Source organism: Papio anubis, chromosome 10, assembly GCF_008728515.1.
Source record: "Papio anubis isolate 15944 chromosome 10, Panubis1.0, whole genome shotgun sequence".
Classification (NCBI taxonomy): domain Eukaryota; kingdom Metazoa; phylum Chordata; class Mammalia; order Primates; family Cercopithecidae; genus Papio; species Papio anubis.
In genome coordinates this window covers 121,700,149-121,724,755 of record NC_044985.1, presented here as the reverse complement: position 1 = coordinate 121,724,755, position 24,607 = coordinate 121,700,149, and the positions used below count along the sequence as shown (strand labels likewise).

The 24,607-nt window shown below is 49.1% G+C and overlaps 1 protein-coding gene and 1 non-coding gene across 3 annotated transcripts in view; both read right to left on the bottom strand.

Annotated features, from left to right (window-relative positions):
• Nucleotides 1–15,355, bottom strand: part of RAMP1 (receptor activity modifying protein 1) — a 56,167-nt gene extending 40,812 nt beyond the window's left edge. The window contains exon 1 of one of the 2 annotated variants that reach the window (XM_031651639.1): nucleotides 15,006–15,355. Coding sequence is in view for 1 of the 2 variants with exons in the window: in XM_031651638.1 (XP_031507498.1) it covers nucleotides 14,406–14,457 (52 nt within the window). In the remaining variant the exon portion in view is untranslated. Of the gene's footprint in view, nucleotides 1–14,405; nucleotides 14,585–15,005 lie in introns of those variants that run through there. The other variant, XM_031651638.1, reaches the window with a different exon arrangement.
• LOC116269291 lies at nucleotides 3,596–3,674 on the bottom strand. Its single transcript, XR_004176770.1, has one exon. It is a non-coding gene; the product is annotated as a small nucleolar RNA SNORD55/SNORD39 (small nucleolar RNA).
• Nucleotides 15,356–24,607: the final 9,252 nt, after the last annotated feature.

Genomic DNA, 24,607 nt, shown 5'->3' with positions numbered 1-24,607 from the left:
CGTCCGCGTTTGGTCTGTGCCACATGGGGCAGGAAAGGCCAGTTCTGCAGCTGTGTATTTTAGATTTGTAGAGAGAGAAGCTCAGACCCCATCACTGTCCTCCTCCCAGCTGGGGTGGTGGCTAAATGGAGAGTGCAGGTCGGGTTCTAGGACAAGTTCATGCAAATTCCTGAAGCCTGCTCCCCTCCCAGCAGCCAGTCCAGGATGCTGATAGCTTCAGCTCACAGGCCACGTCCTGGCCTAAGTCCCTTACATCCATTAGCCCATTTATTTTGAGACAGGGTCTTGCTCTGTTGCCCAGGCTGGAGTGCAGCAGCACAATCATGGCTTACTGCAGTCTTGACCTCTTTGGGCTTAGGCGATCCTTCTGCCTCAGCCTCCTGAGTAGCTGGGACCAGAGGCACATGCCACCACACCCGGCTAATTTTTCTATTTTTTGTAGAGATGGGGTTTCCCCACGTTGCCCAGGCTGGTCTTGAACTCCTGGGCATCGTCCCACCTCAGTCTCACAAAGTGCTGGGATTACAGGTGTGAGCCACGGTGCCTGGCCACTATTAGCCTATTTAATCCTCGCAAATAACCCTTACGGCAGGGACAGGGGCTCAGACAGGTTAAGAGTCACACAGCCCAGGAATGGTAGAGCCCAGATGCAATCCCTGGCACGCTTATCTCAGAACACGTGGGAGGCATGATGAGGTCAGTGACCTCTTGCGGAGACCCCAGCAGCAGCCCCAAAGGCTATGGGTGACCCATGTCTGTGGAGGCCCTGAGACCCTGGGCCAGGAGCCCCGGCTGAAGGCGGGCTTCCTCAGGGTGTCTGCCTCCCTCAGGCTTCCCAGGAGTGGCTTCAGGGGGCTCTCACTGGGCATGCGTGAGTCCACGACCTGGACAGTCACCTGGCCACTCCACACTAGTGCCCAGCAGTACAGGGGCCCTGGGAGAGTGGGTGTGTGGCCATCGTCACCGCCACTGAGTGGGCGACTTTTGCGAAGGGGCATGGACTGAAGAGAGCACGAGGTGCCTCTGGCAGCACCAGGGCAGGCTGAGAACAGGCTGCCGAGCTGCCTCTCCTCCCCGTGCGAGGCCCTCCTGGGCGGAGGGACTGGCATCGTCCATCTAAGCGCAGGCTCGATCCACACTCAATCCTGAAGCCCCCGCTAAGAACCGCTACCGTCCTTAAGACATGGACGAGGCCGGGCGCGGTGGCTCAAGCCTGTAATCCCAGCACTTTGGGAGGCCGAGGCGGGTGGATCACGAGGTCAGGAGATCGAGACCATCCTGGCTAACATGGTGAAACCCCGTCTCTACTAAAAATACAAAAAACTAGCCGGGCGTGGTGGCGGGCGCCTGTAGTCCCAGCTACTCGGAGGCTGAGGCGGGAGAATGGCGTGAACCCGGGAGGCGGAGCTTGCAGTGAGCCGAGATCGCGCCACTGCACTCCAGCCTGGGCGACAGAGCGAGACTCCGTCTCAAAAAAAAAAAAAAAAAAAAAAAGACATGGACGATACCCTTGCAGGAGGGCGGAAAGATGGTCATGACTATAGTACACTATTCTCAGCATCTCTCCTTTCAAAGAAGCCTATGTTTTTTCTCTTCTAAAACACACCTTTATTGAAGTATAGTTTATATACCACAGATTCACCCATTTTATATAGACAATTCAATGATTTTTAGTAAATTCACGAAGTTGCACAACCATCACCATATCTAGTGGTTTTCTTTCTTTATTTTTTTTGAGACAGGGTGTCATTCTGCTGCCCAGGTTGGAGTGCACTGGTGCTTTCTTGGCTCACTGCAGCCTTGACTTCCTGGCCTGTTTTTGCAAACATTTTATAACACATAGCGCAGTGGCACAGGGGTCTAACTTATAAGCAAATCCTGGAGGAGCATGTCCAGATTATTTTACTGGCAGGGGCAGGACCAAGAGAGTTGGGGACGACTGTTCCAAAGGGTGAAAGTACCCAGGGCCCAAGGGAGTTGGGGCAGAGGTGTGGTGGAGGAACCCGGAGCTCCCCAGCCCACAGGAACGCCTGCTCCTGCCTCCCTGATGTCTGGCTCTCCCGAACAGGGCCCCTTCAGTTGCCACGATCTGTCCCTGATGGGTTGCGAGGCCTCTGCCCCTGGTGAGTGTCTGCTCCCTGCATGGCCTGGTCCGTTTCAGGCATGCGAGTGCCCGCGTGAGGTGTCAACCACAGCCTGGCATTTCCTGCGTGGCCAGGATATCTCCCCAGTGCTTCCCTCCGGCTCAAACTTGACATCCTCTGGAGTGAAAGCACTCAGCAGTCTGAGCTCCCCCTCTCCCTGCCCCTGCTCTGTCTAAAGTCCTGTCTCTCCAGGGGTCACCTTGGTACTCTCCTTCCTCCAGCAAGACCCTCTCATTCCAACTTCTCAAGCCCAGGCTGAGAAACTCTCTGCCATCCACTGACGCCTCTGAGCATCCAGTACTGGGGCGGCTGCCAGAGGAGGAAAGGTCCTTGGGGCCGTGGGCCAGGGCCGGGCCGTTCCCCTCCCACCCACACAGCTGCTTACCCCACCAAAGCCTCCACCAAGTAGATTCTCCTCCACCTGTCACCTGATTTTGGGCCTCAAAGACAGCAAAGCACTGCATTCCAGCCCACCGTCCCCTCTCTTGGGCTCAGAGCCTGTACCCCCACGAAGTGCCTGCTTTGTGCCGGATGGGGGTGCTGTGCACAGTTCTTTGTCCCCGTCTTGGTCTGTGTTGCCCACTCTTACTGGGAATGCCCAGGCCCTTCCAAGTCCTCACTCGGATAACTGTGGCAGCCTCCAGCCTCACCTCCAACCTCAGGAACCTGGTGGCAGACCCCTGACTGCACACAGCACCCTCCATCCTCCTCCCCAGCCTTGGTCCTGTCCACAACTGTCACTCAGTAAAATTCTATGCATTGTCAACAGGCACTCCTCATTTCTGAAGTTGACAAGCCAAGAAATCCTCATTTTTTTTTAAGTCATAAAATAAAACACAGGTTGAACTAAAAACATACTGTCTACCTTCCAAATTACCAGAGAACAACAAGGAAAATACCGACCTGGAGAAAAATTAGGAAGCCCCTGTAAGTATTAAGGAAAGAAAATGGAAAATAAGATGTTAGAAGAGCTCCACTTCTTAAAGCCAGAAGGGCGGGTGAGCAGCATCAGGGAGCCGCGTGGGCCAGGCCCTGCCACCACCCCCACCGAGGCCTGGAGAGTCCTCAGGCCGGGACATGGGTGCTCCCACACCGCCCTGTCCTGTAGATCAGAGCTGCACAGGACGGGAAGCGGCCTGCCCAGGGTCACCAGGCCCTCAGGGCAGGCGCCGGGATTTGGTAAACAACATTAATGTGTCCCTAAAATCCACAAGAAAACCGGATGCTAAACCAGGTCAAAGAGCTAAGTGACTCAGGGGAACATCCAAAAGATGGGTGGCGGGACATGACACAGAAAAAAGACTAGACAATGAGAAACCACCATGTTGTCCCTGACAAAGCTGCCGCTGTCCACGTATGAAGTAACAAATGGCTCTTCATTCCTGTTAGAACGGCCACCATCGAAAACAAAACCACAAGCTTTGCCAAGGCTGTGGAGACGGTTTTTCTTTGCCGGCTCAGCGCTCCAAGGTTGGCTCCCCCACCGCGTGCCAGGGAGCCGGCAGCGTGGCAGAGGCAGCCTCACACGGCCCCTGAGAACCAGAGCCTTGTGCACTGCTGGTGGGAATGCACAATGCCACAGCCACGAGGGAAACGCGGTGGCAGCTCCTCAAAACATTAAACACAGAACCACCTGATGATCCAGCAATCCCACTTCTGGGCATATGCCCAAAGGAATTGGAAGCAGGGTCTCAAAGAGATATCTGCACACCCATGTTCACAGCAGCCTGATACACAACAGCCAGAGGTGGGAGTAACCCAGGTGTCCATGGATGAATGCACAAACACAATGTGGTCTATCCGTAACAGTGGAATAACGGATGAATGGACAAACACAATGTAGTCTATCCATAACAGTGGAATATTACTTGGCCTTCAAAAGGAAGGAAATTCTGACTCACACTACAACACAGAAGAACTTTAAGGACATCAGGCTAAGTGAAATGAGCCAGTTACAAAGGAACAAATGCTGTATGATTCCACTTATACAGGTTCCTAGAGTAGTCGGATTCACAGACAGAAAGTAGAATCGTGGGTCCAGGGGCTGGGGGAGGTGGTAAATCAGCAGGAGGTTAGGGTTTAACTGGGACAAGTCTCAGTTTTGCAAAATGAGAAAAGTTCTGGAGATGGATAGTGGCGATGGTTGTACAGCAATATGAGTGTGCTCAGTGGCACAGAACTGTACACTTAAAAATAGGTAAGATGGTACATTTTATGTTGTATATACTTTACTGCAATTAAAAAAGCCTGACTGGGACAGAGGTTAGGCTATAAGAAGTCACTACGAAGCTGTGACTGTCAGGGTCACATATGGAATTCCCCATCTTCTCCCCTGCACAGAACACACAGTGACATGTGCCCAGGGAAAGTAGGCAGGATCACAAACACAGCGCAGGGTTTTCACACAATGTGCACAGATGGGGAAGACGAAAATAAGGATACGGAGGCCCTAAGTATTAAATTTAATATGATGACTGGGATGGATGCATAAAAACACCACAGTCCTCCCATGGGCTTATGGGTCATTTACAACAGGAAAAATCTGCAAGACAAGAAAGAACCCGCAATGCACACTAAGTTGTGGTTGTGGTTCCTGTTCTGCCCCAACCACAGTTCAATAAAACCAGCAATGAGTATCGGGAGAGAAACCAAAAAGCCCGAGCCCCTGAGATTTGCCAAAACTTGCTTCTAAACAATTCACGTGCTACAGAGGAGACAGAAACCACAAACACAGAGAATCCAGAGGGATCCAGCCAAGCTGCCAAGCAGAGAACTGATGACGTTTCATTCCCACGCCAGAAAGAACAAAAACAAATGCGTTAGGCATTCAAGAAAGTGTAGGAGAAGTAAACTCAAGAACTGGTTTTGTTTTGAGGGGGAGGCGGGCAGGAATCAGTGGGGAGGAGACTAATCACAGATGAACCACTGTCCATTCTGATCAAGAAATAACATGAAAATACAAAGTCACAAAATTGCACTGAAAAGGACAAATGTTCACAGATGTAGAGGGAATTAGAAAAATAATCATCCACATAATGATATGTTGGATAAAATGAACAATTTCAGAGGAAAATGTAAAACAACATCATTGCTACAAGACACACAAAACCCCAGCCGGGTGCGGTGGCTCACGCCTGTAATCCCAGCACTTTGGGAGGCCGAGGCAGGTGGATCACCTGAGATCAGGAGTTTGAGACCAGCCTGGCCAACATGGCGAAACCCTATCTCTACTAAAAATACAAAAATTAGCTGGGCGTGGTGGCAGGCACCTGTAATCCCAGCTACCTGAGAGACTGAGGCAGGAGAATCGTTTGAACTTGGGAGGTGGAGGTTGCAGTGAGCCGAGATCACACCACTGCACTCCAGCCTGGGCGACAGAGCAAGACTCCGTCCAAAAAAAAAAAAAAAAAAAGGAAAACCCAAAGGGACCAATAACACCAGAAAGATTCTGAAAAGGTTGCCAATTATCTATACCATGAAAAGGAGCCTGGCCGCGGTGGTTTTGCAGGTGAAAATGAAGACCCTCTAGATCTTCAAGGAACTGCTTATTTCCATCATCCTGACTGTCCTAGCACACAGGAAAAGAATAAAGGTCCAAAACCCATATCTTGGGAAGAAAACCCAAAGCTGGTAATAAAACTCCCAAGGGAAAGTACAGAGCAAGCTCACTCAGGAAGAACGAAGCCACACTCAGAACAAACAGCGGCCAACAGACACCCGAGGCTGCGGAAAGGCTGCACAGGAATGAAGGAACACTCCATTCATCCCAGAAACACGGTAGGTTTGCAGTCTCTGATCACTTCTCCTGTGTCACAGCCTCACCAGTGCCAGCGGCCTGCCAGCACCGAGGCAATGCCCAGCTGGGCAGGTTGCTGTGTCACATCGAATGGTTCTTCCTTCACATGACAGAAGCTTACTTTATACATGGGAAGAAGACGCATTCTCCATCCCTCTCCCACCCCTACCCCCGCAAAAATACAATGAAAAAGCATCTGGCCCGCTGGGTGCGGTGGCTCACGCCTGTAATCCCAGCTCTTTGGGAGGCTGAGGTGGGCGGATCACAAGGTCAGGAGATCAAGACCATCCTGGCTAACACGGTGAAACCCCGTCTCTACTAAAAAAAAAATACAAAAAATTAGCTGGGTGCGGTGGTGGATGCCTGTAGTCCCAGTTACTTGGGAGGCTGAGGCGGGAGAATGGCAAGAGCCCAGGAGGCGGAGCTTGCAGTGAACTGAGATTGCACCATCGCACTCCAGCCTGGGTGACAGAGCGAGACACCATCTCAGGAAAAAAAAAAAAAAAAAGCATCTGGCCCCAAAGGAGAAAGACAGAAGGTTTAAGGTGTTAACTCTTGACCACATGGTTCTGAACTGTGGGTCACCTATATTAAGCTTCTCTTCTGCCTCTGCTGCCACTGAGACAGCAAGACCAACCCCTCCTCTTCCTCCTCCTTCTTGGCCTCCTCAACATGAAGACCTTATGATGATCCACTTACACTTCATGAAAAGTATATATATTTTCTGTGGGTTTTTCCTTTTTGAGATGGGATCTCACTCTATCGCCCACGCTGATTGCAGTGGTGTGATCTTGCTTCATTGCAACCTCCACTCCCTGGGCTCAAGCAATCCTCCCACCTTGGCCTCCCAAAGTGCAAGGATTACAGGCGTGAGCCACCATGCTGGGTCTAATTCTCTTAATAACTCTTTTCTCTAGCTTACTTTATTCTAAGAATACAGTATAGGCCGGGCACAGTGGCTCACGCCTGTAATCCCAGCACTTCGGGAAGCCAAGACGGGTGGATCACTTGAGGTTGAGAGTTTGAGACCAGCCTGGCCAACATAGTGAAACCCCGTCTCCACCAAAAATACAAAATTAGCCGGGCATGGTAGCGGGCACCTATAATCTGAGCTACTGGAGAGGCTGAGGTAGGAGAATTGCTTGAACCCGGGAGTCAGAGGTTGTGGTGAGCCAAGATCGCACCATTGTGCTACAGCCTGGGCAAAACAGGGAGACTCAGTCTCAAAGAAAGAAAGAAAAAAAAAAGAATACAGTATACATACTTGTCACATACAAAATATGGGTTAATTGACTGATAATGTTGTCAGTAAGGCTTCTGTGCAATAGTAGGCTATTAGTAGTTAAGCTTTCAGGGAGTCAAGAGCTACACTCGAATTTCTGACCATGTGGGGGGTTGGCGCCCCACTCCTGCGTTATTCAAGGGTCACTTGTATTGTCATCACCAGTAGCAAAGGAATGCAGCTGCTGTCACTCCCCTACTCGGCAATGAGTCGCTCTCCAACACAGTAAGACTGGAGAACAAAACACAGAAAATTGTGAAGAGGTGGCAGGACCACCCTAGGTTACGGGCGACCTTATGACCAGCCTGAAAAAGCCAAGCAGGAAGCAAAACAACTGAAATAAAAAAAACAGGCACAGGGCGACAACAGTCACCAAACAAACACGCAGAAGGGGAGCTTCCTCCTAGCCGGCGACGACCAGCTAGAAAATAAACTGGGGGAAAATATCCCACTCACGGTCATGGCCAAAAAGCACCAGATTCCTAGACACTGAATGAGTCATCTGCAGGAGAACGAAATCTCTGGAAGGGCCTGGATGCAGATGTGGGGGTGGAAAAACAGACCGCTGTTTCTTGAGCTGGTGGTCTTGATTTAACTCTCCCTGACCAGTTAATACTTTCAGTGCAACTACCATGAAAATCCCCCAAATATTTAGCCATTGAGAAAAATTGCTAGGAAATGAAGGTAAATTCCAGATGCATCAAAGGTTTGCGTATTTAAAACCATAAGGCACTGGAGGAAGCCTCCACAGGCATGCTCTCTGGTTTCACCTCCTCGCTGCCTCCTAAGGGCAGCTTTTGCTGCTGCCTCTTCCGCAAAGGACCCTGCCATCTGCCTCCCCCAGCCACCAATCATGTCAAGGTACCCAGTGGTGCCTGGGGCCCATTTCCTTCTCTGTCCTCCCTGGCCAGTCACCAGGAGCCTGGGCCTGTCTCCACCCACTCTTACTGGCCATCCCTCCAAGCAAGGATTTGACATCGTCCAGGCCCTGCTGCTGCCAGAAACACCTATCTTGGCCATACCTCTTTCTGAGCCCTAGATTTGCACAGACTCCTGCCTATGTACCATCACCCCTCAGCATCCAAGGGGAACGCTGAACCCCATGTGGCTACTGAGGACGGGTCTGCCAGGTGCAGCAAATGATAGGATGCCTTGTGAAATCTGCATCTCAGAGAAACGGTGGTTTTTGATGTATGTCCCTGATACTGTATGAGACAGGCTTATACTCCTTATTTATCTGAAATTCCAGTTTGCCTGGGGCTCCCATGTTTCCTGGCAGCCCTGGCTGTGGCCCGGGATGTCATCTCCCCTCCCCTCCTCTCTTCTTTTCTCCCCTGCCCGCCCCTCCTCTCCTCTCCTCTCTTCTCCCCTGCCCTGCCCTCCCTCCTCCCCCAGGAGCTCTGCCAAGTGCTGTTCTTCATTCCTCAGTGCTCACTTCCTGCATCCAGGCCCAGGGACTGGAGTCCATCGCTTTTGCCTCTGGGACTCCCTGGAACCCTCCCACCCGTATCCTTGCCTGGCCTCCTGCCCATGCTGGGGGCCACAGCTGAGGGTTCCTTTAAACCACACCTTCTGTCCTGTCACCCCCTTTAATGCCCTTCAAGGTTTTCCCACTGCCCTAGGAATGAGATCTGAATCCTTAGAGAATGGATCCTTCCTCCAGCACCAGCTTCGGCTCAAAGCCCTCTTCGCCACCATGCTTCAGTCAAATAGGCTTCTAGGAACTTCCAAAAAGCAGGGCCTCTGCACAACTGTCCTTGCCCTCTGCCCTCTGGACTGTGCTGCTGCTGCTCCTCAGGCTTGGACTGTGCTGCTGCTGCTCCTCAGGGCTCTGCTCCATGGTCTCCTGTTTATTTCCTGCTGCATTTAAGTGGCACCACATGTCTAGATGGTTGACACGCAGCAGGGCTGCCCCGCCTTGGCACTGTGGACATTTGATGTGGGATCATCCTCTGGGGGGTTGCCCTGGGTTGTGTGTAGGACACCCTACTGTAGCAGGCTGCTCTGCACCCCTGGTCTCTGCCCTTCTGAGTACTGACCTGTGCGTCCCACGTGAGAGTCCTGACCCTGCGTATCCCACGTGTGTGTGAGTCCTGACCCCGTGCATCCCACGCGTGTGAGACTCCTGACCCCATGTGTCCCACATGAGTGAGAGTCCTGACCTTGTGCGTCCCACGTGTGTGAGGTGGCAGATGGGTGTTTCCAGGAGAAACGGTGCAGGGCTTTCCTGGCACTCCCTCATCTGTCCACCTCTCCTGCTTCCCTCTCACAACTGTCTCCTCCAGAGGCAAGAAAATCCCTGCAGAGAGAGCCCAGCCGGCTGTCAGTCACCAAGTGTCCGTTGAAGAGGCAGTGCTTTCTAGGCCTCTTCCCCTCCCGGCCTGGGGCCAGGGTACCCGACAGCGGCAGGCCTTACGAGGCAAACACTTGCATGGTTGGGCAAATCACTGACTTTTCTCCTCCCAGGTGGTGTCAGACTCAAGACAGTCCTTCCTGAGACTCGTGTGGGGGTACGTGGTCTGGGAGAACAGGGGGCAGGGCTTCCTGGGCCAGCTGTACCCCACCCCCTGGAGTGAGCTGGCCCAGGCCATGGGCCAGGTCACTCTGCCTCCCCTCCTTCCCCCATGGTTTTCCAGAACTCTCAGCTAATTCAGGAGCTGCTTCCTCGGAGCCAAGGCATGGGGGCCTGAACATGGCATATATGGGGGTGACACGAACGTACCCTGAGGGTCTGTTGGGGGCACAGAGGAGGACCCCCTGTCCCTGGGGTGGTGGGTGGGGTGGGGGTTCTGGGAGGCTGGGCATTGCCCCTGTGAGGGATGGAGGTGGTGCTAACCCTGGCGGAGGGCAGAGTGGATGGCCAGGGCCTGGGATTTCGGGGTTCTGGTTCTTGGTCCCAGAAAATCCACCGTGTGACTGCCCGTGGGAGGCAGTGAAGCACTCTTGAAGCACGGTGAGGAGTCACCGAGACAGCTGAGAACGCAGAGTCAGTGAGGCTGTGACTCAGGCCCATAGCCCTGCACCCCTGCCACGTCTAGAGGGCTGCGACTCAGGCCCATAGCCCTGCACCCCTGCCACGTCTCAGGGGCTGCGACTCAGGCCCATAGCCCTGCACCTCTGCCACGTCTCGGGGGCTGCGACTCAGGCCCATAGCCCTGCACCCCTGCCACGTCTCCGGGGCTGTGACTCAGGCCCATAGCCCTGCACCCCAGCCACGTCTGGCTAGTGTGTCCCCGTGGACCCTGCTCCAACAAAGCCACCCAGAACCCGTGATTTAAAAGATGGTTAAAATGATGCTTTTTGGATGCTGCAGAAATTACTGAAATAAAACATCTTAGGAAAAACATATTTTTCCTGAACACAAGAACATCATTCGGTGAAGTGAGCACGATTTTGTTTGGGCTGGGAGCTCTCCTATGGTGGCCGTGTTGATGCGCCCTCCTCAACAAGGAGAAACAGGTCCTCCAGGAACATCACCCAGCTGGGGGTCCTCCTGTTCCGGAGCGGAGAGGGCTGGGGACAAGGACATCCCTCCGGGGCTTCGTGTGTCTGCTATGGGATGTGTCAGAGGTAAGCAGGGGGTATGGCAGGCTGGGAACTGAACAGTGCCCTGGCAGCACCATCTCTGCCTCTTCATTTGTCACCAAGAAACTGATGGGCAGGGGCAGTGGGCACACGGTCCAGCAAGTGCTGGAGCCACTGGGGCCACTGCAGCCCAGGCTCCCCTGTCCCCTTCCCAGCTCCCACTGTCTTCCTGGCTGCAGCGCCTCCTCCTTCAGGAGGACTCCCTGGGTCCCCAGTGGAGGAGGAGGCTGTTAGGCAGGATTCCCACAGTCCCCCAGGTACGCCATTCTGGGAGCCCCCTGAGCCTGCTATCTACCAGACACCGTCCCTGCAAGGGACAGACACCCATCTCAAACGTTATGGGTCACATGATGGAAATGTGTACTGCATGAGCTCGATCTAGGGGCTCAAAAGGTGTCAGGGGGCTCTGTCTGTGTCACGGACAGGTGCTCCCCCGTGGCTCACAGGGTAGACTGTGGCAGCCCCACTCAGATCTAGCCTGGAGGAAGGACGCAGTTTTTCCCCGTGGTTCCATCAGAACACTGGCTGTCCAGCCTGCGGCCAGTCTCCTCCCTGGGACCATCTGGATGGCCAGGCCTAGCTCAGGGCCCACTGAGGGCCAGCCCACCATACCACAAGGACCATCAGGAAAGAGGGGTTCTAGGTCTGAGTTGGGGGTGGTGGCACTGGCGGGGGCACTGGCAGGCAAGCCCGAGGGGCTTCACTCTCTGGGCTCAGTATTTCCACTGGAATTCACACTACACACGGCACCTGCATCACACAGTCAGCCAGACGCCAGTTGTAACTGATTAGAAGCTAAGAAATGGGTGCATTCTGGGGAAAAAAATCAGGACAGACTTTTCCAACTAGCCTTAAGTAAAGATTCCACCTCAAACACTTCCCGGAGCTGAATCCACCATTTGCACTGCGGATAGAAATGTTTCTCAACAGCCCTGGCCTCGGACTGGCAATAAGCACACTGACAGGCATGCGCCTATGGAAAGAAGACAAAAATCCAGAAATTTCCTCCTGCAGCTAAACACACAGGGTAAACAAACACACTGGGTTGATTAGCAAATAAGAATCCTTCAGATTTGGACTTTGGCATGAGAACTGTGTCCAGATTTAAAACCACATGGCATCTGAAGCAGTCACATAGCATTTCCTGTGATGTCCCCGTCATTCCAATTCTACTTGTATTTATATAAAGTCATATATTTCAATTAATGTTGCAGCCATTAAAAAACCCCTAGCTCCCACACGACAGACAAGGAAGGCATGCATTTCCCAGGACAGATGACTGAGTTCATGTGTGACAGCACCAGCCAGCACTCCCTGAGTGAAGATGGACTCAAAAAACCAGGGGCTTCTGACGCATCCTTCTTTCCTGATTAACGAACAGCTTTTCGGTGTCTATACACAAACCTTTAAGAATGCATGTAGAGTCTCCTGTAAACACAAGAGTACACAGGATGCTCAGAGGGAAAAGAACTATATATGGATCCTAAGTTTTTTTTTTTTTTTTTTCTGAGACGGAGTTTCACTCTTAGGCTGGAGTGCAGTGGCATCCCAGCTCTGCCTTCTGAGTTCAAGTGATTCTCCTGCCTCAGCCTCCCAAGTAGCTGGGACTAGAGGCGCCCGCCACCACGCCTGGCTAATTTTTTTGTATTTTTAGTAGAGACGGGGTTTCACCATGTTGGCCAGGCTGGTCTGGAATTCCTCACCTCAGGTGATTCACCCACCTCAGCCTCCCAAAGTGCTGGGATTACAGGTGTGAGCCACCATGCCTGGTCAGATGGTGAGATTCTTAATAACTACCTAAGACAAATAGCTTGATTGTAAAATTGTCACAGATAAGTTCTCAAACCTGTAAACTAGAGTACTTTAAAATAAATTCCATGTTGCCATTCTGGGGAGCAAAATCTTCATCACCAAGGAGATCTGGCTAGTGCTGCAGCTTGGGAAGGAAACAGCCTGTGCTCAGTAATTCTACTAATTACAGCTGGGCTCCAATGACATTCATTTACTGATAACCTCATAAAGTTGTGCTTGTTCTTCCAAGACATAACATTAGCCAGGCCACTCAAAATAATGTTAAAATTACAGGACTTTGGACTTTCGGCAGAACATGACTAGTTTTCTTGATAAACAAGTAAGGTCTTTATATGTGATCGTGACATAGTGTTTTATTTACACAAGCTTTAGAGGGTGCAGCCTCTGGACACTAGTAAAGAACATTTATTTATCTGGTTATTTATATAAAAAATATTCCACAAGCCAGCTCTCTGCCTTGCTAACAAAGAAATGTTTGTTTCTTAGGAAACGAAAACAGTGAAGGCCATGTCAAGCCAAATGGAGAGAATAAAATTACTCTGAGATTTTGCTTTCCACGCAACTTCAGCCAAAACTCTAAAGTGGCAAGACCCGCTTTCAGTTTATATTATATTGGCCTCTGAGGATTCTATGCAGATCTGCCACCCCTTGGAGAGGTTTACAAATAGGGACCAGAAATCCATGGCTCCCAAGAAGCCCTGGCCCCTCTCCTTGCTGGGCCACGAACTGCTCCCCCAGCTACAAAAACAGCGCCGGTGGTCACTGCTTGCTCAGTGCCAGTGCCAAGGAGTCTTGTGCGGCAGGTGCCTCTGACCAACATCACTGTTTCTGGGGAAAGGCCACACATACCAGAAACAACTGCTCCGGCCTTCCCAGGGGCACTGGGTTCTCCCACGCCAAGAACCTATTCCGTTTCCGTTAAAAGGGAGCTAAATACACGGAATAATGCAATAACCAAAGCGGCTTAGAAGGGGCTTGAGTTAGCATTTTAGAAACACGTTACAGACAAGGGAAGTGAACAGGACCGTTTCTTGCTGAGTGTCTGGCCAGTTCCTGTGGCCATTGGGCTGTTGATAATCTCCACTTCTCCCTCCAAGTGGAAAGCCAAACATGTTCCACCACTTCACCAAGGGACCCGTCCTTCTTTAAATTTCTATTAGCCAAAAGTGCCAAGTTAACAAGCAAACCAAAAGAAAAAAGAAAAAAAAGCGATGGAAATGTCCCGAAAAGACATGATTTGCAAACAAGCAACTGCTGCATGCGACAGATTGTCAGTGTTGACTAATTTCCATACAAACGGGCTGTGGTTCTGATTCCCAAACACTGCGTCTTCTGCAAGGTGCCTGCCTGCAGGTTTTGCAACGCGGGACCCTAGGGAAGGGAGCCTGCGCTGGCGGTCACCGCGGCGCACAGCCTGAGAAACGGAGGAGCGGGGCTGGGGAACCCCGCGTCCTTTTTTTCCTTCTGAAAACAAGTTCTCCAGTGTGCAGGGCTGACTTGCCCCAAGCTTTTCAGAACGCCCGCTTCCTCGACGTCCCCAAAGCCGTCCCTTCCCCAGCGAGAAGCGCAACCCGGGTCCGCGCCCTCCGCCTCTCCTGTGCCCTGGGGCCTCCAGCCTGGAACCCGGGCGGCTCGCGTTCAAGGGCAGCAGATCCGTGCGCCCGCGGCGCCCGCCCTCCCCGCCCCCTGCCGCTCCCCGCCCCCCCCGCCGCTCCCCTCCTCTCCCCTAGAGGACACCGGCTGGCCGGGGGAAGGGAGCTCGACCGGGACCCCCGGCCCTACTCACCCAGGAGCAGCCAGAGGCCGCGCTGCGGGAGACGGCACAGGGCCCGGGCCATGGTGCACAGCGGTGCCAAGCCGAGTCCGCTCGCCACGCGCCCCGCTGAGGACTGAGCCCGCCGCCGCGCGGGCCAGGAGGAGACGCGCCGGGGGCGGGAGCGGGCGCGGGAGCGGTGGGAGGCGGCGGCCGCGCGGACCGGCCCACTGCGGCTCCCCGGGTGGGTGCCAGGGCTGGGGACGCCCAGGGCTGGGAAAACCTTGCAGGGGGGCCGCGCGGGCGTCTCCAGGCCCCTCCCGGGGGGCGGCACACTTGGGCTCCGAGGGATGACTCCTGAAATGTTCTCCGAGCAAATAAACACTTTTTAAACTAGGAAGGGTCTCCTAGACGACTCAGCGTGAGCAGCATCTTGGTCTCCACCTGGGGATCTTCCCCTCCTCCTCCTCCGAGGTTCTCGGCATTCCTGCCTGGTGTTTGCCTTGCAAAAGGCTAAGATCTCCCAGCTGTATCTACCTCTCCGCCCAGGTGCAGGCGCTGGGGAGCGTTGGGGGCAAAACTCGCCGCCGCGCCTGGCGAGACTCGTAGTAACCCAAAATGGCGCACACTTACCAGGCCCTGGAATGCTGCTCCAGATCTGCAGGATGAGTGGGTGGGCAGAGGCGGGGACAGCACCGCAGGTGAACAGAAGCCGTGGGGCTGGAGGGAACAGAGCTGTTTGCGGGGATTGAGATGGCCTGGGGGTCTTGCTGTTGATGGATAGCAAGAGCCTGGCAGGAGGCTGTGAGGGCCTGGCCAGAGTCCTTAGAGACGTGGTTTGCTTTGGGGGCAGTCACTCTGGCAGCTGCATGGAGAACTGATGGAGGATCTTGGGTACATTCGTTTATGTAAAGTGGTGAGAGAAGGGCGCTCTGGAGATGGGCTGGGGAAGCCTGGGGAGGAGCAGGTTCTGGGAGGCACAGGCCTGGCCTCTCAGGGCATTACTGGTGGCTGGATTTCACTTGCAATGGTTCCTTCTTGTATTATCCTGTTCCAATAACTCTTAGCAACAGTACATTTATACTTGCGCTAAGGAATGCACCATTGCCCTTGGAGGGGGAAGAATCACCACCCTGGTGCTGCAGCCACAGCTGTCTCTTTTGTGGTGGAAGCTGCAAGCACACAGCATTGCTGAGTGACCCACGTTTCCTCCTAGGAAAGGGAACAGTCTGTGGCTGAGAGGCTGCTGCCACCTGCAGTAAGCTGAGAGAAGGGGAGACAGCCGACAGCGAGGTCATCCACCGGTTCTTCTAACACAGGCTGGGAGGGCACTCAGGGCCAGCATGCCTACCACCTGCGCGGGGGCCCCAAGTGTTCTGAGAGTGAGGGGTCTGGGTGAGATGGTGGGGGAGGTCACACATTCTCTTGACTTGATTAGCCCCTCTTCTTGAACCCTAGGAGATACACCCCATTGGGTGGCCTGGCCTCCCTACTTTCTTCATTTAACAGACATTTGTGTCCCTATGTGCAAGACAGTGTTAGATCAACAAGCCCTGCCCTTCAATTGGTGAATCTAGGGGTGACCTCTAAAACTCTCAATAACATGAGCGCCACAATACAGGAGCCATGCAGAACAAGGGACACTTGCCTCAGCTGCAGTGCAAGTAAGGAGACAAAGGACTCTGGACAAAATACAGCCCAGGCAGTCCTGAGGGCTGGGTGGAGAGAAGTGCACAAGGGAAATGCAGGCCCAAGCACAGGCCTGGCAGCCAGAGGCCGTGCCATGTGAGAGCAGCACAGCTAGTGGGAAGGGTGGATGCCAGCACAGCCCTGGGACAGGGCCACCGTGCATCCTGCACTAGGCGATAGCCAGTCACAGTGGGGGAGAAGAACCTGCATCTTTCTGCAGCCATCACTCGCACTCCATACCCAGGGACTCTCTGGCTTGAGCCACCCTTTCTACTGTAGCTTGTGGACTTCGGCTGCATGTTTTTGGTTGGCAACTGGGACGCCTCTTTCATCAGGCTCAGCAGGAGTCTGTCTTCCCAACGTTTTCTCTTTGAAGCTTGACTGCAAGGAGGCAGGGCCAGAGGCCCCTGTCACCGCCATTTTCTCAACACTCCCTAAAGGATACATTTTCCTAAGAAGACAAGGCCTATTTCTCAAGTTCACATGCTTTAGAAATTCATGGTTCTCCGGAGAATGCTGAAGTGAGGCACACACCTAGAGGCAGGTTCTCTCCTAATGATTTTCCTGTCTGTACCTTGGGTCTAAGTAAGAGATTCCTTAGCAACTACTATGGGCTTCCCTTTTTCAAAAGTTGTAGTCCAATGTATCTGTATTTCTAATTTGTCATAGGTAGCATGGAAAATCATTCCTCTCCCAGGGTACCTCAATCTAGAGGGACATTAGGTTAAACAACGGAAGAGATTAGAAAATGGCCAAATGCTTTACTGCATACACAGTAGGGCTAAAGATAACAATCAAAGCCCGGTCAACACTGCTAAAAATTCACTATTAACATAAGACTCCTGCTTCCAGCCAAGATGAAGTTACAGGGACTGGACTTACCGTCCCATCTTAAACTAAAAAACTGGATAAAATGTATGAAACAATGGTTGTCACAGTGGACCACAAGAAGTGCAGGGACCCCTGATAGCAGGGTAACAAATAGAGTGCGAGAACTGCTCACTGCCTGGAGTTTGCAGACCACAGAGAGAGAAAGGAAACCCAAAGAGAGTTTGGGGAAGCCAGGCAGTTAACGCTGGCAGGGCGTAGTACCAGAGAGGAAAGAGCTGTGCAAAGAATGCACGTGAGAGATCACAGAGGGTCCCACTTGAGTCTCAGCCCACACATCTAAGGACGCTACCCAAGGGAAAACAGCCTAAGAGCTCACACCTGACTGGGAATAGTTCCAGTTCCCACCAACCATAGTGGAAAAATCTTGAAATACACAGAACATCAGAGCATAATTAGAAGGGTAAGGCCCTCTCTGTAGTCAGTAAAAATTACAAAGGCTATTCTGGTGCTGCCTAACAAAACTTAAAAGCAAGAAATAACAGGATCAAATGATTTCCCAATGATGTAGCTATTACATTCCAGAACTTAAAAACAATCAAAGGACAAAGCATCACAGAGCCATGAGGCAACTCCAAGTGGCAACTCCAAGGTGTAAGTGGAGCCCCAGAGGAAGGTGGGTGGGAAATATCTGAAAAACCACCATGTGGAACAGTTTCTATGAACCCATGAGCCAAGAACATCCCCAAACTCCAAGCACAAGAATCATGAAGAAAAGTACGTGAAAGCACATCACGATCAAATTGCCTAAAGCCAGTAATAAAGAGAAAACCTTAAAAGCAGCCAGAGAAAGAAGACATTATGCATAGCAGGGGCCCCCACCCCACAGGAATACCAGATCATGGCCTGTTAGGAACCTGGCCCCACAGCAGGAGGTGAGCAGCAGGTGAGCTAGCGAAGCTGAGGTCTGCATACTGTTAGATCAGCAGCAGCATGAGATTCTCATAGGAGTGTGAACCCTATCGTGAACTGCTCATGCAAGGGATCTAGGTTGCACTCCTTATGAGAATGATGATCTGAGGTGGAACTGTTTCATCCCTAAACCATCCTCCTCTCACCCCATGGAAAAACTGTCTTCCACAAAACCAGTCCCTGGTGCCAAAAAAGGTTGGGGACTGCTGATGTATGGAACACAGGTAAGGGTGACAGAAGAGTTCTCATGGGATATAATGCAATCAGAAAACAATGGAACATTTTTAAGTACTGGAAGGAAAAAAGCATCAAATATTCCACAGATAGTTTTTCAATAACTTGCTGATATGAAGGGCAAGACTCCACTGGTGTCCTCATTATCAGGCCTACAATTTAAAGGCTGAACTTCAATCATTATCAATAATGAATCAGTGGTTCTGAAGATAACATGTTTATAATCAATAACAACTTAGTTCTGTGAGTTTTTTAAATTGTGCAATTGCTAGATAAACACTAACAAAAACAGCAGCATCTCAGGGAACTCCGGTTCATCAACTATCAGTGTTTCAAGTCCTGCAGGAAGTCTCACTGTTAAAACCAAAACACTTGCAAGTAGCTGAGAACAGCAGTTGCGTATCTCCCTATTCCCCCAAGAAACAAAACTAACAAAAAAGAAGTGAAAAATAAATTCTATATAAAACTGTCCTCAGCATTACTTGGAGAATTCTCCAACTGCAAAGGAACTGAGTAATAAGGAAAATCCCACTGAATCCCAGTACACAACTTGCACTCCTATACTACCCTCAGCCAGCCGCATGCTTAGTGTGAGCAAAGGCAGACTGAGAAAAATCGTGGAGCCAAGAGGGAGGGCGATGAACAGGCCTAAGGGTGATATGAAACAGTCTCCAGAAAGACGAACTCTTAACACTCTAGACATGAAAATTGAAAAGCACCCCAATACCATAGAGACAAACAAGAAAGTCCATCCAGAGCTACTGCAGAAAGCCGGGACATGAAATGTCACACATACAGACTGAAGGAACCCCCAACCTCTAGGAGACTATATTACAAATGTGTAACATAGCCACCCTGAGTGGATCAGGAATAAAAGACATAACCTAAGCACATTTAGACAGAAGAGCAAAAGACAAAAGAACTGTACACAAATGATATACTCCAGTTAGTAAATCTGTTTCTCACAGGGCCATGGTTTAGCAATGATTTTACGTGTATAGTAGGATTGATCAAATAAATAAATAAACAGTGAATAACGTGAGCCAGTTTTCTCACTATTGGTCTAAGGTAGAAATAAGGGACAGAAATTCAAAGTATCAGTATGAACACACACACATATAAGGTGCTGATGACTAGCTGTAAAAATACAGGGACAAATATAGGTGTGTCTATTTGCTTGGATTAACACACACACACATATTTCCCAGCTATATCTACTGAGCGCCTAAGACCAACTCCAACAGCAACAAGCAAACCTACTGACCAGGTCTTCGTTTCTAAATACTATTCTCCAATAAAAGGAAACAGCTTGTTGAAGTGGTGGAGTCCAGTGCTGGGGCAGGGAATGTACAAGATGAGCCAAAAATATCCTGAGATGCCAGAAAATAAGAACTTAAAAAAGAATGGCTTTTTCAAAAGGACACAGACCCCAACCTGAAGAAGCTCCTAATGGCTAACGCTGGAAAAATGTGAGCAACAAAGTAAGAAAAGAATAGTATTATAATGCACAGAACAAAATAAACATCAAGTGCATACTGATATAAAACACTGAATAAACAGAGAAGGTGTGGCTCCTCCTTACAGAAAAATTCCAAGTAATAAATATAGAAGGGATGAGAGACATACAAAAATCATCATTAAGCAAACACCACAAGAGTAACTGTTTCAGCCAAGATCTGATGAATACTAGAACCAGTGAGCAAATGTTTCAGGAGCAGCATATTTGTATACTCTCAAAGAGCTCCCTCAATTACAAAGGAAAACCATTAACCTCATAGTGCAGGAACCCAGCAGAAGTCACCTTAACAAAGTGATCAAGGATAACATCACCTGTAAAAGATACTATCCCCAGGTATGATGTACTAAGAAAGAGATGTTATTTCCGTGGTACTCATAAAAACGTATAGCTCAATCTAATCATGAGAAAACATCAGATAAATCCAAATGAAGAGGTAATCTACAAAATAATTAATACTCATCAAATGTCAAGATAAAACAATTCACTACCACGACAATAGTCATGAAACTCAAGAAAACACTGAGGAACTGTCACAGATGAAGGATGGAGGATGAAGAAAACACAACAACTAAATGCAAGTGGGCTACTGGATTGGATCCTAAAACAGAAAAAGAATATTAGGAAGAAAATTGGTAAAAATGAGTAAGATTTGTGGTTAATAGTATTGCACCAATGTTAATTTCCTAGTTTTGATAATTTTACTATGGTTACAGGAGTTGTTAACATTAGGGGAAGCACAATGAAGGGCAGACATTAACTTCCTATGGTATTTTTTGCAACTTTTCTGTAAGTCTAAAACTATTTTAGACTTACTTAAGACTTATATAGACTATATTTTAGACTAAATGAAAAGATCATATATACCTAACTTACTAGCAATAAAACTATTGCTAAATAAAAAGGTCAAATAAGCAGTCATATACCCAACTCTTAACATTGCCTGTGCCCCTACTTCCCAGTAATTCTTAGTGAACGCTGGAACCATTCCTAATTACTCAGGATATGTGTGTGAGAGAGGCATAAACGAATCCTTCACATCTGAAGCATCTGATAGTGTTGGCAGCATTTTAGAAAGTCAAAGCTAGTGACCTTACTGTGAATGTGTTTCTAAATTTTGTATGTATACATATATATCTGCATATGTTTATGTATACAAACATAATTAAAGTCTGTATAACAAAGCCTTTGTATTATAAAATGAGGGAAAAATGCCTCCTGCTTATTCTGCTTCTCTCTGGAGAATCAGGTTTCCTGTTCTCTGGCTGCCCTTCACTTCATGGGTGTTTGTGGAGCCCAGGCCCATCATCTAGGCTTGCCTAATCAGAGTCCTCCCCGGGGTTTTGCTGGAGTTACACGATTTTTTTCTAGAATTAGTAACTCAAAGAATTACATAAATTAGATAAACCTAGATAAACCTGTTAGTGGCCATCTTTGCCCTCATGTGTGAAGAGCCCGATGCCAACCCAGAAGAAAGCATATCCAGCTTCACCTGAATACATTTCTGCAGTATTCAACTATGTAAGTTCATTTCCATTTTCTTATACTTTTGCTAGTTTACGTTTCTATCATTTGTAATTAAGTGTCCCCTGACTAGCAAGCCGACCTATGGCCTGCCTTATTTTAATAAATACTGAGGCAGGTTACAGACATCAATAGAAGAGGAATAAAAATAAATTAAGAAAGTAGAATGAAGTAAAACGAGATTATTACAACGAAGTCAGGGTAAGGTTACTAACAAAGATGCATCATGACACACTGCTAGATGACAGCACTACCAGCAGCAGCAGCAAACCTTGACTGTGCCAAACACCGTGGTAAATGCTTCACTCTAGGCCTGTGCAGTAAAGCTTTAAAGAAAGCCCTTCAGAGCCTGCATTCTTAAATAGCAGATATTAAAGATGAGCCAAGCTGGGCATAGTAGCTCATGCCTGTAATCCTAGCACTTTGTGAGGCTGAGGCAGGTGGATCACTTGAGGTCAGGAGTTTGAAACCAGCCTAGTCAATGGGGTGAAACCCCGTTTCTACTAAAAAAAAAAAGGCTGGGCATGATGGCTCACGCCTGTATACTAGCACTTTGGGAGGCCAAGGCAGGTGGATCACCTCAGGAGTTCGAGACCAGCCTGGCCAACATGGCGAAACCCCATCTCTACTAAAAATACAAAAATTAAATGGATGTGGTGGTGCATGCCCGTAATTACATCCTAGCTACTCAGGAGGCTGAGGCAGGAGAATCGCTTGAACCCAGGAGGCAGAGGTTGCAATGAGCCAAGATCATGCCACTGCACTCCAACCTGGGCATCAGAGTGAGACTCCATCTCACACACACACACACAAAAAACAAAAAAAAACAAACAATTAGCTGAGTATAGTGGTGAACGCCTGTAATCCCAGCTACTTGGGAGGCTGAGGCAGAATTACTGGAACCCGGGAGGTGGAGGTTGCAGTGAGCCAAGATTGCACCACTGCACTCGAGCCTGAGTGACAGAGCAAGACTCCGTCTCAAAAAAAGAAGTCTGACAGAACTCACTAGACTAAAATCAGGGTTTCAGCAAAGCTGTATTCCTTCTGGAGGCTCTAGGGAGCCCATTTCCCACCTTTTCCAGCTTCTGGGGGCTGTCCACTGGCTCTCAGTCCCTTGTTCTGTCTTCCAAGCCAGCAGGAGTGTGTTGAGTTCTCACAATGCCATTTCTCTGGTTCTCTCTTCTGCCTCCTCTACCACTTTTAAGGACTCATGTAATTAGATTGAGCCCAGCCAGATAATCCAGGAGAAGGTCCTAATCTTAAAGTCGGCTAATTAATAATGTTACTTGCATCTGCAGCCTTACTTCCCTTTGTCATGTACAACACATCACAGGATCCAGATGACAACAGGACATTTTAGGTCATTGTTCTGCCCACATGTTAAAACATGTTACTACTACATGCCACATATGTCAATGGTCAATACTGAAAAAGCAGTACTTAAGCCCATATATAGATATTACTGGTTGAGATCTCTTTTTTAAGAGAGAAATTACTTGTTATATTGAGCTTCTGAGTCACACATATTATCTCTCCTTTGACCAGTATAGATTGGCATCAGGCAGAGCCAACTGGGAATTTTTAGTTCCACTGTTTTTGCTGATTATCTTATGGTATTTACAACTTTTCAAATCTCTGGTTATCTCCAAACATACTAATTATCTATATATTCTAGTTGATATAGCTAAGTGCTCTTTGGTATCTAATACAACAGCGTGAAAGAAAAATGGTTTTGAGCACTAATGTATGTTAAATTATCTAAATTTTTGCTAGTGAAAATATATGAAAACTTGGACAATTTGACCAGTCTTTTAAAATTCTACAATAATTTTATCCAATTATCTAACATCAAGTTAGAGATTTTACAGAATAAGATAAACAGAGATTTTTCACTTGAGTTTCCAAAAGATTCATGAAAAATAACTCAACTTTCTAAATTTAACTAGGGAATCTTCGTAACAGCTGTCAATTTACTGGTCACAGCTGAAAGCCCTTTAATTTACAAAAGCTGCCTGATTTTACCTTTAGATTTTGGATAGGACTTTACTTCAAAAAACCTGAAGGTTAGAATTACTTTCCTCCCCATCCTACCACGCTGAGATGTTGCCCAGGATAGAGTTCAGTGGCATGATCTCAGCTCACTGCAACCTCCTCCTCCTGGGTTCAAGTGATTCTCCCACCTCAGCCTCCAAAGTAGCTGGGATTACAGGTGCATGCCGCCATGCCCGGCTAATTTTTGTATTTTTAGTAGAGAGGAGGTTTCACCATGTTGGCCAGGTTGGTCTCGAATTCCTGACCTCGTGATCTGCCCACCTCAGCCTCCCCAAAGTGCTGGGATTACAGGTGTGAGCCACCGTGCCTGGTGCTGAAAATTAGATTTCAAGTGACTCTATATTTTCCCCAAATCAAAGGCAGTAATTTTGTCTCTATGTATTCTAGAATGGAATTCTACTTCATCATTCCTCTGAGAAACAAACGATTAGAGATATGCTTCTTATTTCTAGGAGTATGTTGAAAATAACACCTATTCCATGTTGCTGCTTTATTCAATGCTAACTCTGAATGTAGCCTTTTAATATAAATAACCATATAATTAACATACAGGAAAAATCTCCACAATTTTAGTAAAATTTAATTAGTAAAATTAGGATTTTAGTAATTTAATTAGTAAAACTAGGATTTTACTAATTTGTTATATGGCTAAAGCCAATGATTTTCATGTTTCATTAAATATAGTCCTTTTAAATTATTGTTATTTTTACTTTCTGGAACCCAATTCCTGGTAGACATTTGGAATGGATCTGATAACTGGAGACAAATTAATATATGAAATAAAACTTTATTCTCAAATATATTAAATTCTTTTATAAATCCCATAAAAGAGGAAACATTTGAAATCCAGTATTTTGATGTATCGCCTTACCATTCATGTATATCCCAGGTCAACACTGGTAGGTTACTTTATACTTGGAAAATGCCAGACAGAGGTTCCAAGATGGCCGAATAGGAACAGCTCCAGTCTGCAGCTTCCAGCATGAGTAATGCAGAAGACTTCCAGCATGAGTAATGCATTTCCAACTGAGGTACTGCGTTCATCTCACTGGGGCTTGTAAGACAGTGGATGCAGCCCATGGAGCAGGGCAGGGCATCACCTCACCCAGGAAGTGCAAGGGGTTGGGGAATTCCCTTTTCTAGCAAAGGGAAGCCATGACAGATGGTACCTGGAAAATTGGGACACTCTAACCCTAATACTGTGCTTTTCCAAAGGCTTTAGCAAATGGCACACCAGGAGATTATATCCTGCGCCTGGCTTGGAGGGTCCCACACCCACGGAGCCTCGCTCACTGCTAGCACAGCAGTCTGAGATTGAACTGCCAGGTGGCAGCGAGGCTGGGGGAGGGACATCCGCCATTGCTGAGGCTTGAGTAGGTAAACAAAGCAACTGGGAAGCTCGAACTGGGCAGAGCCCAGT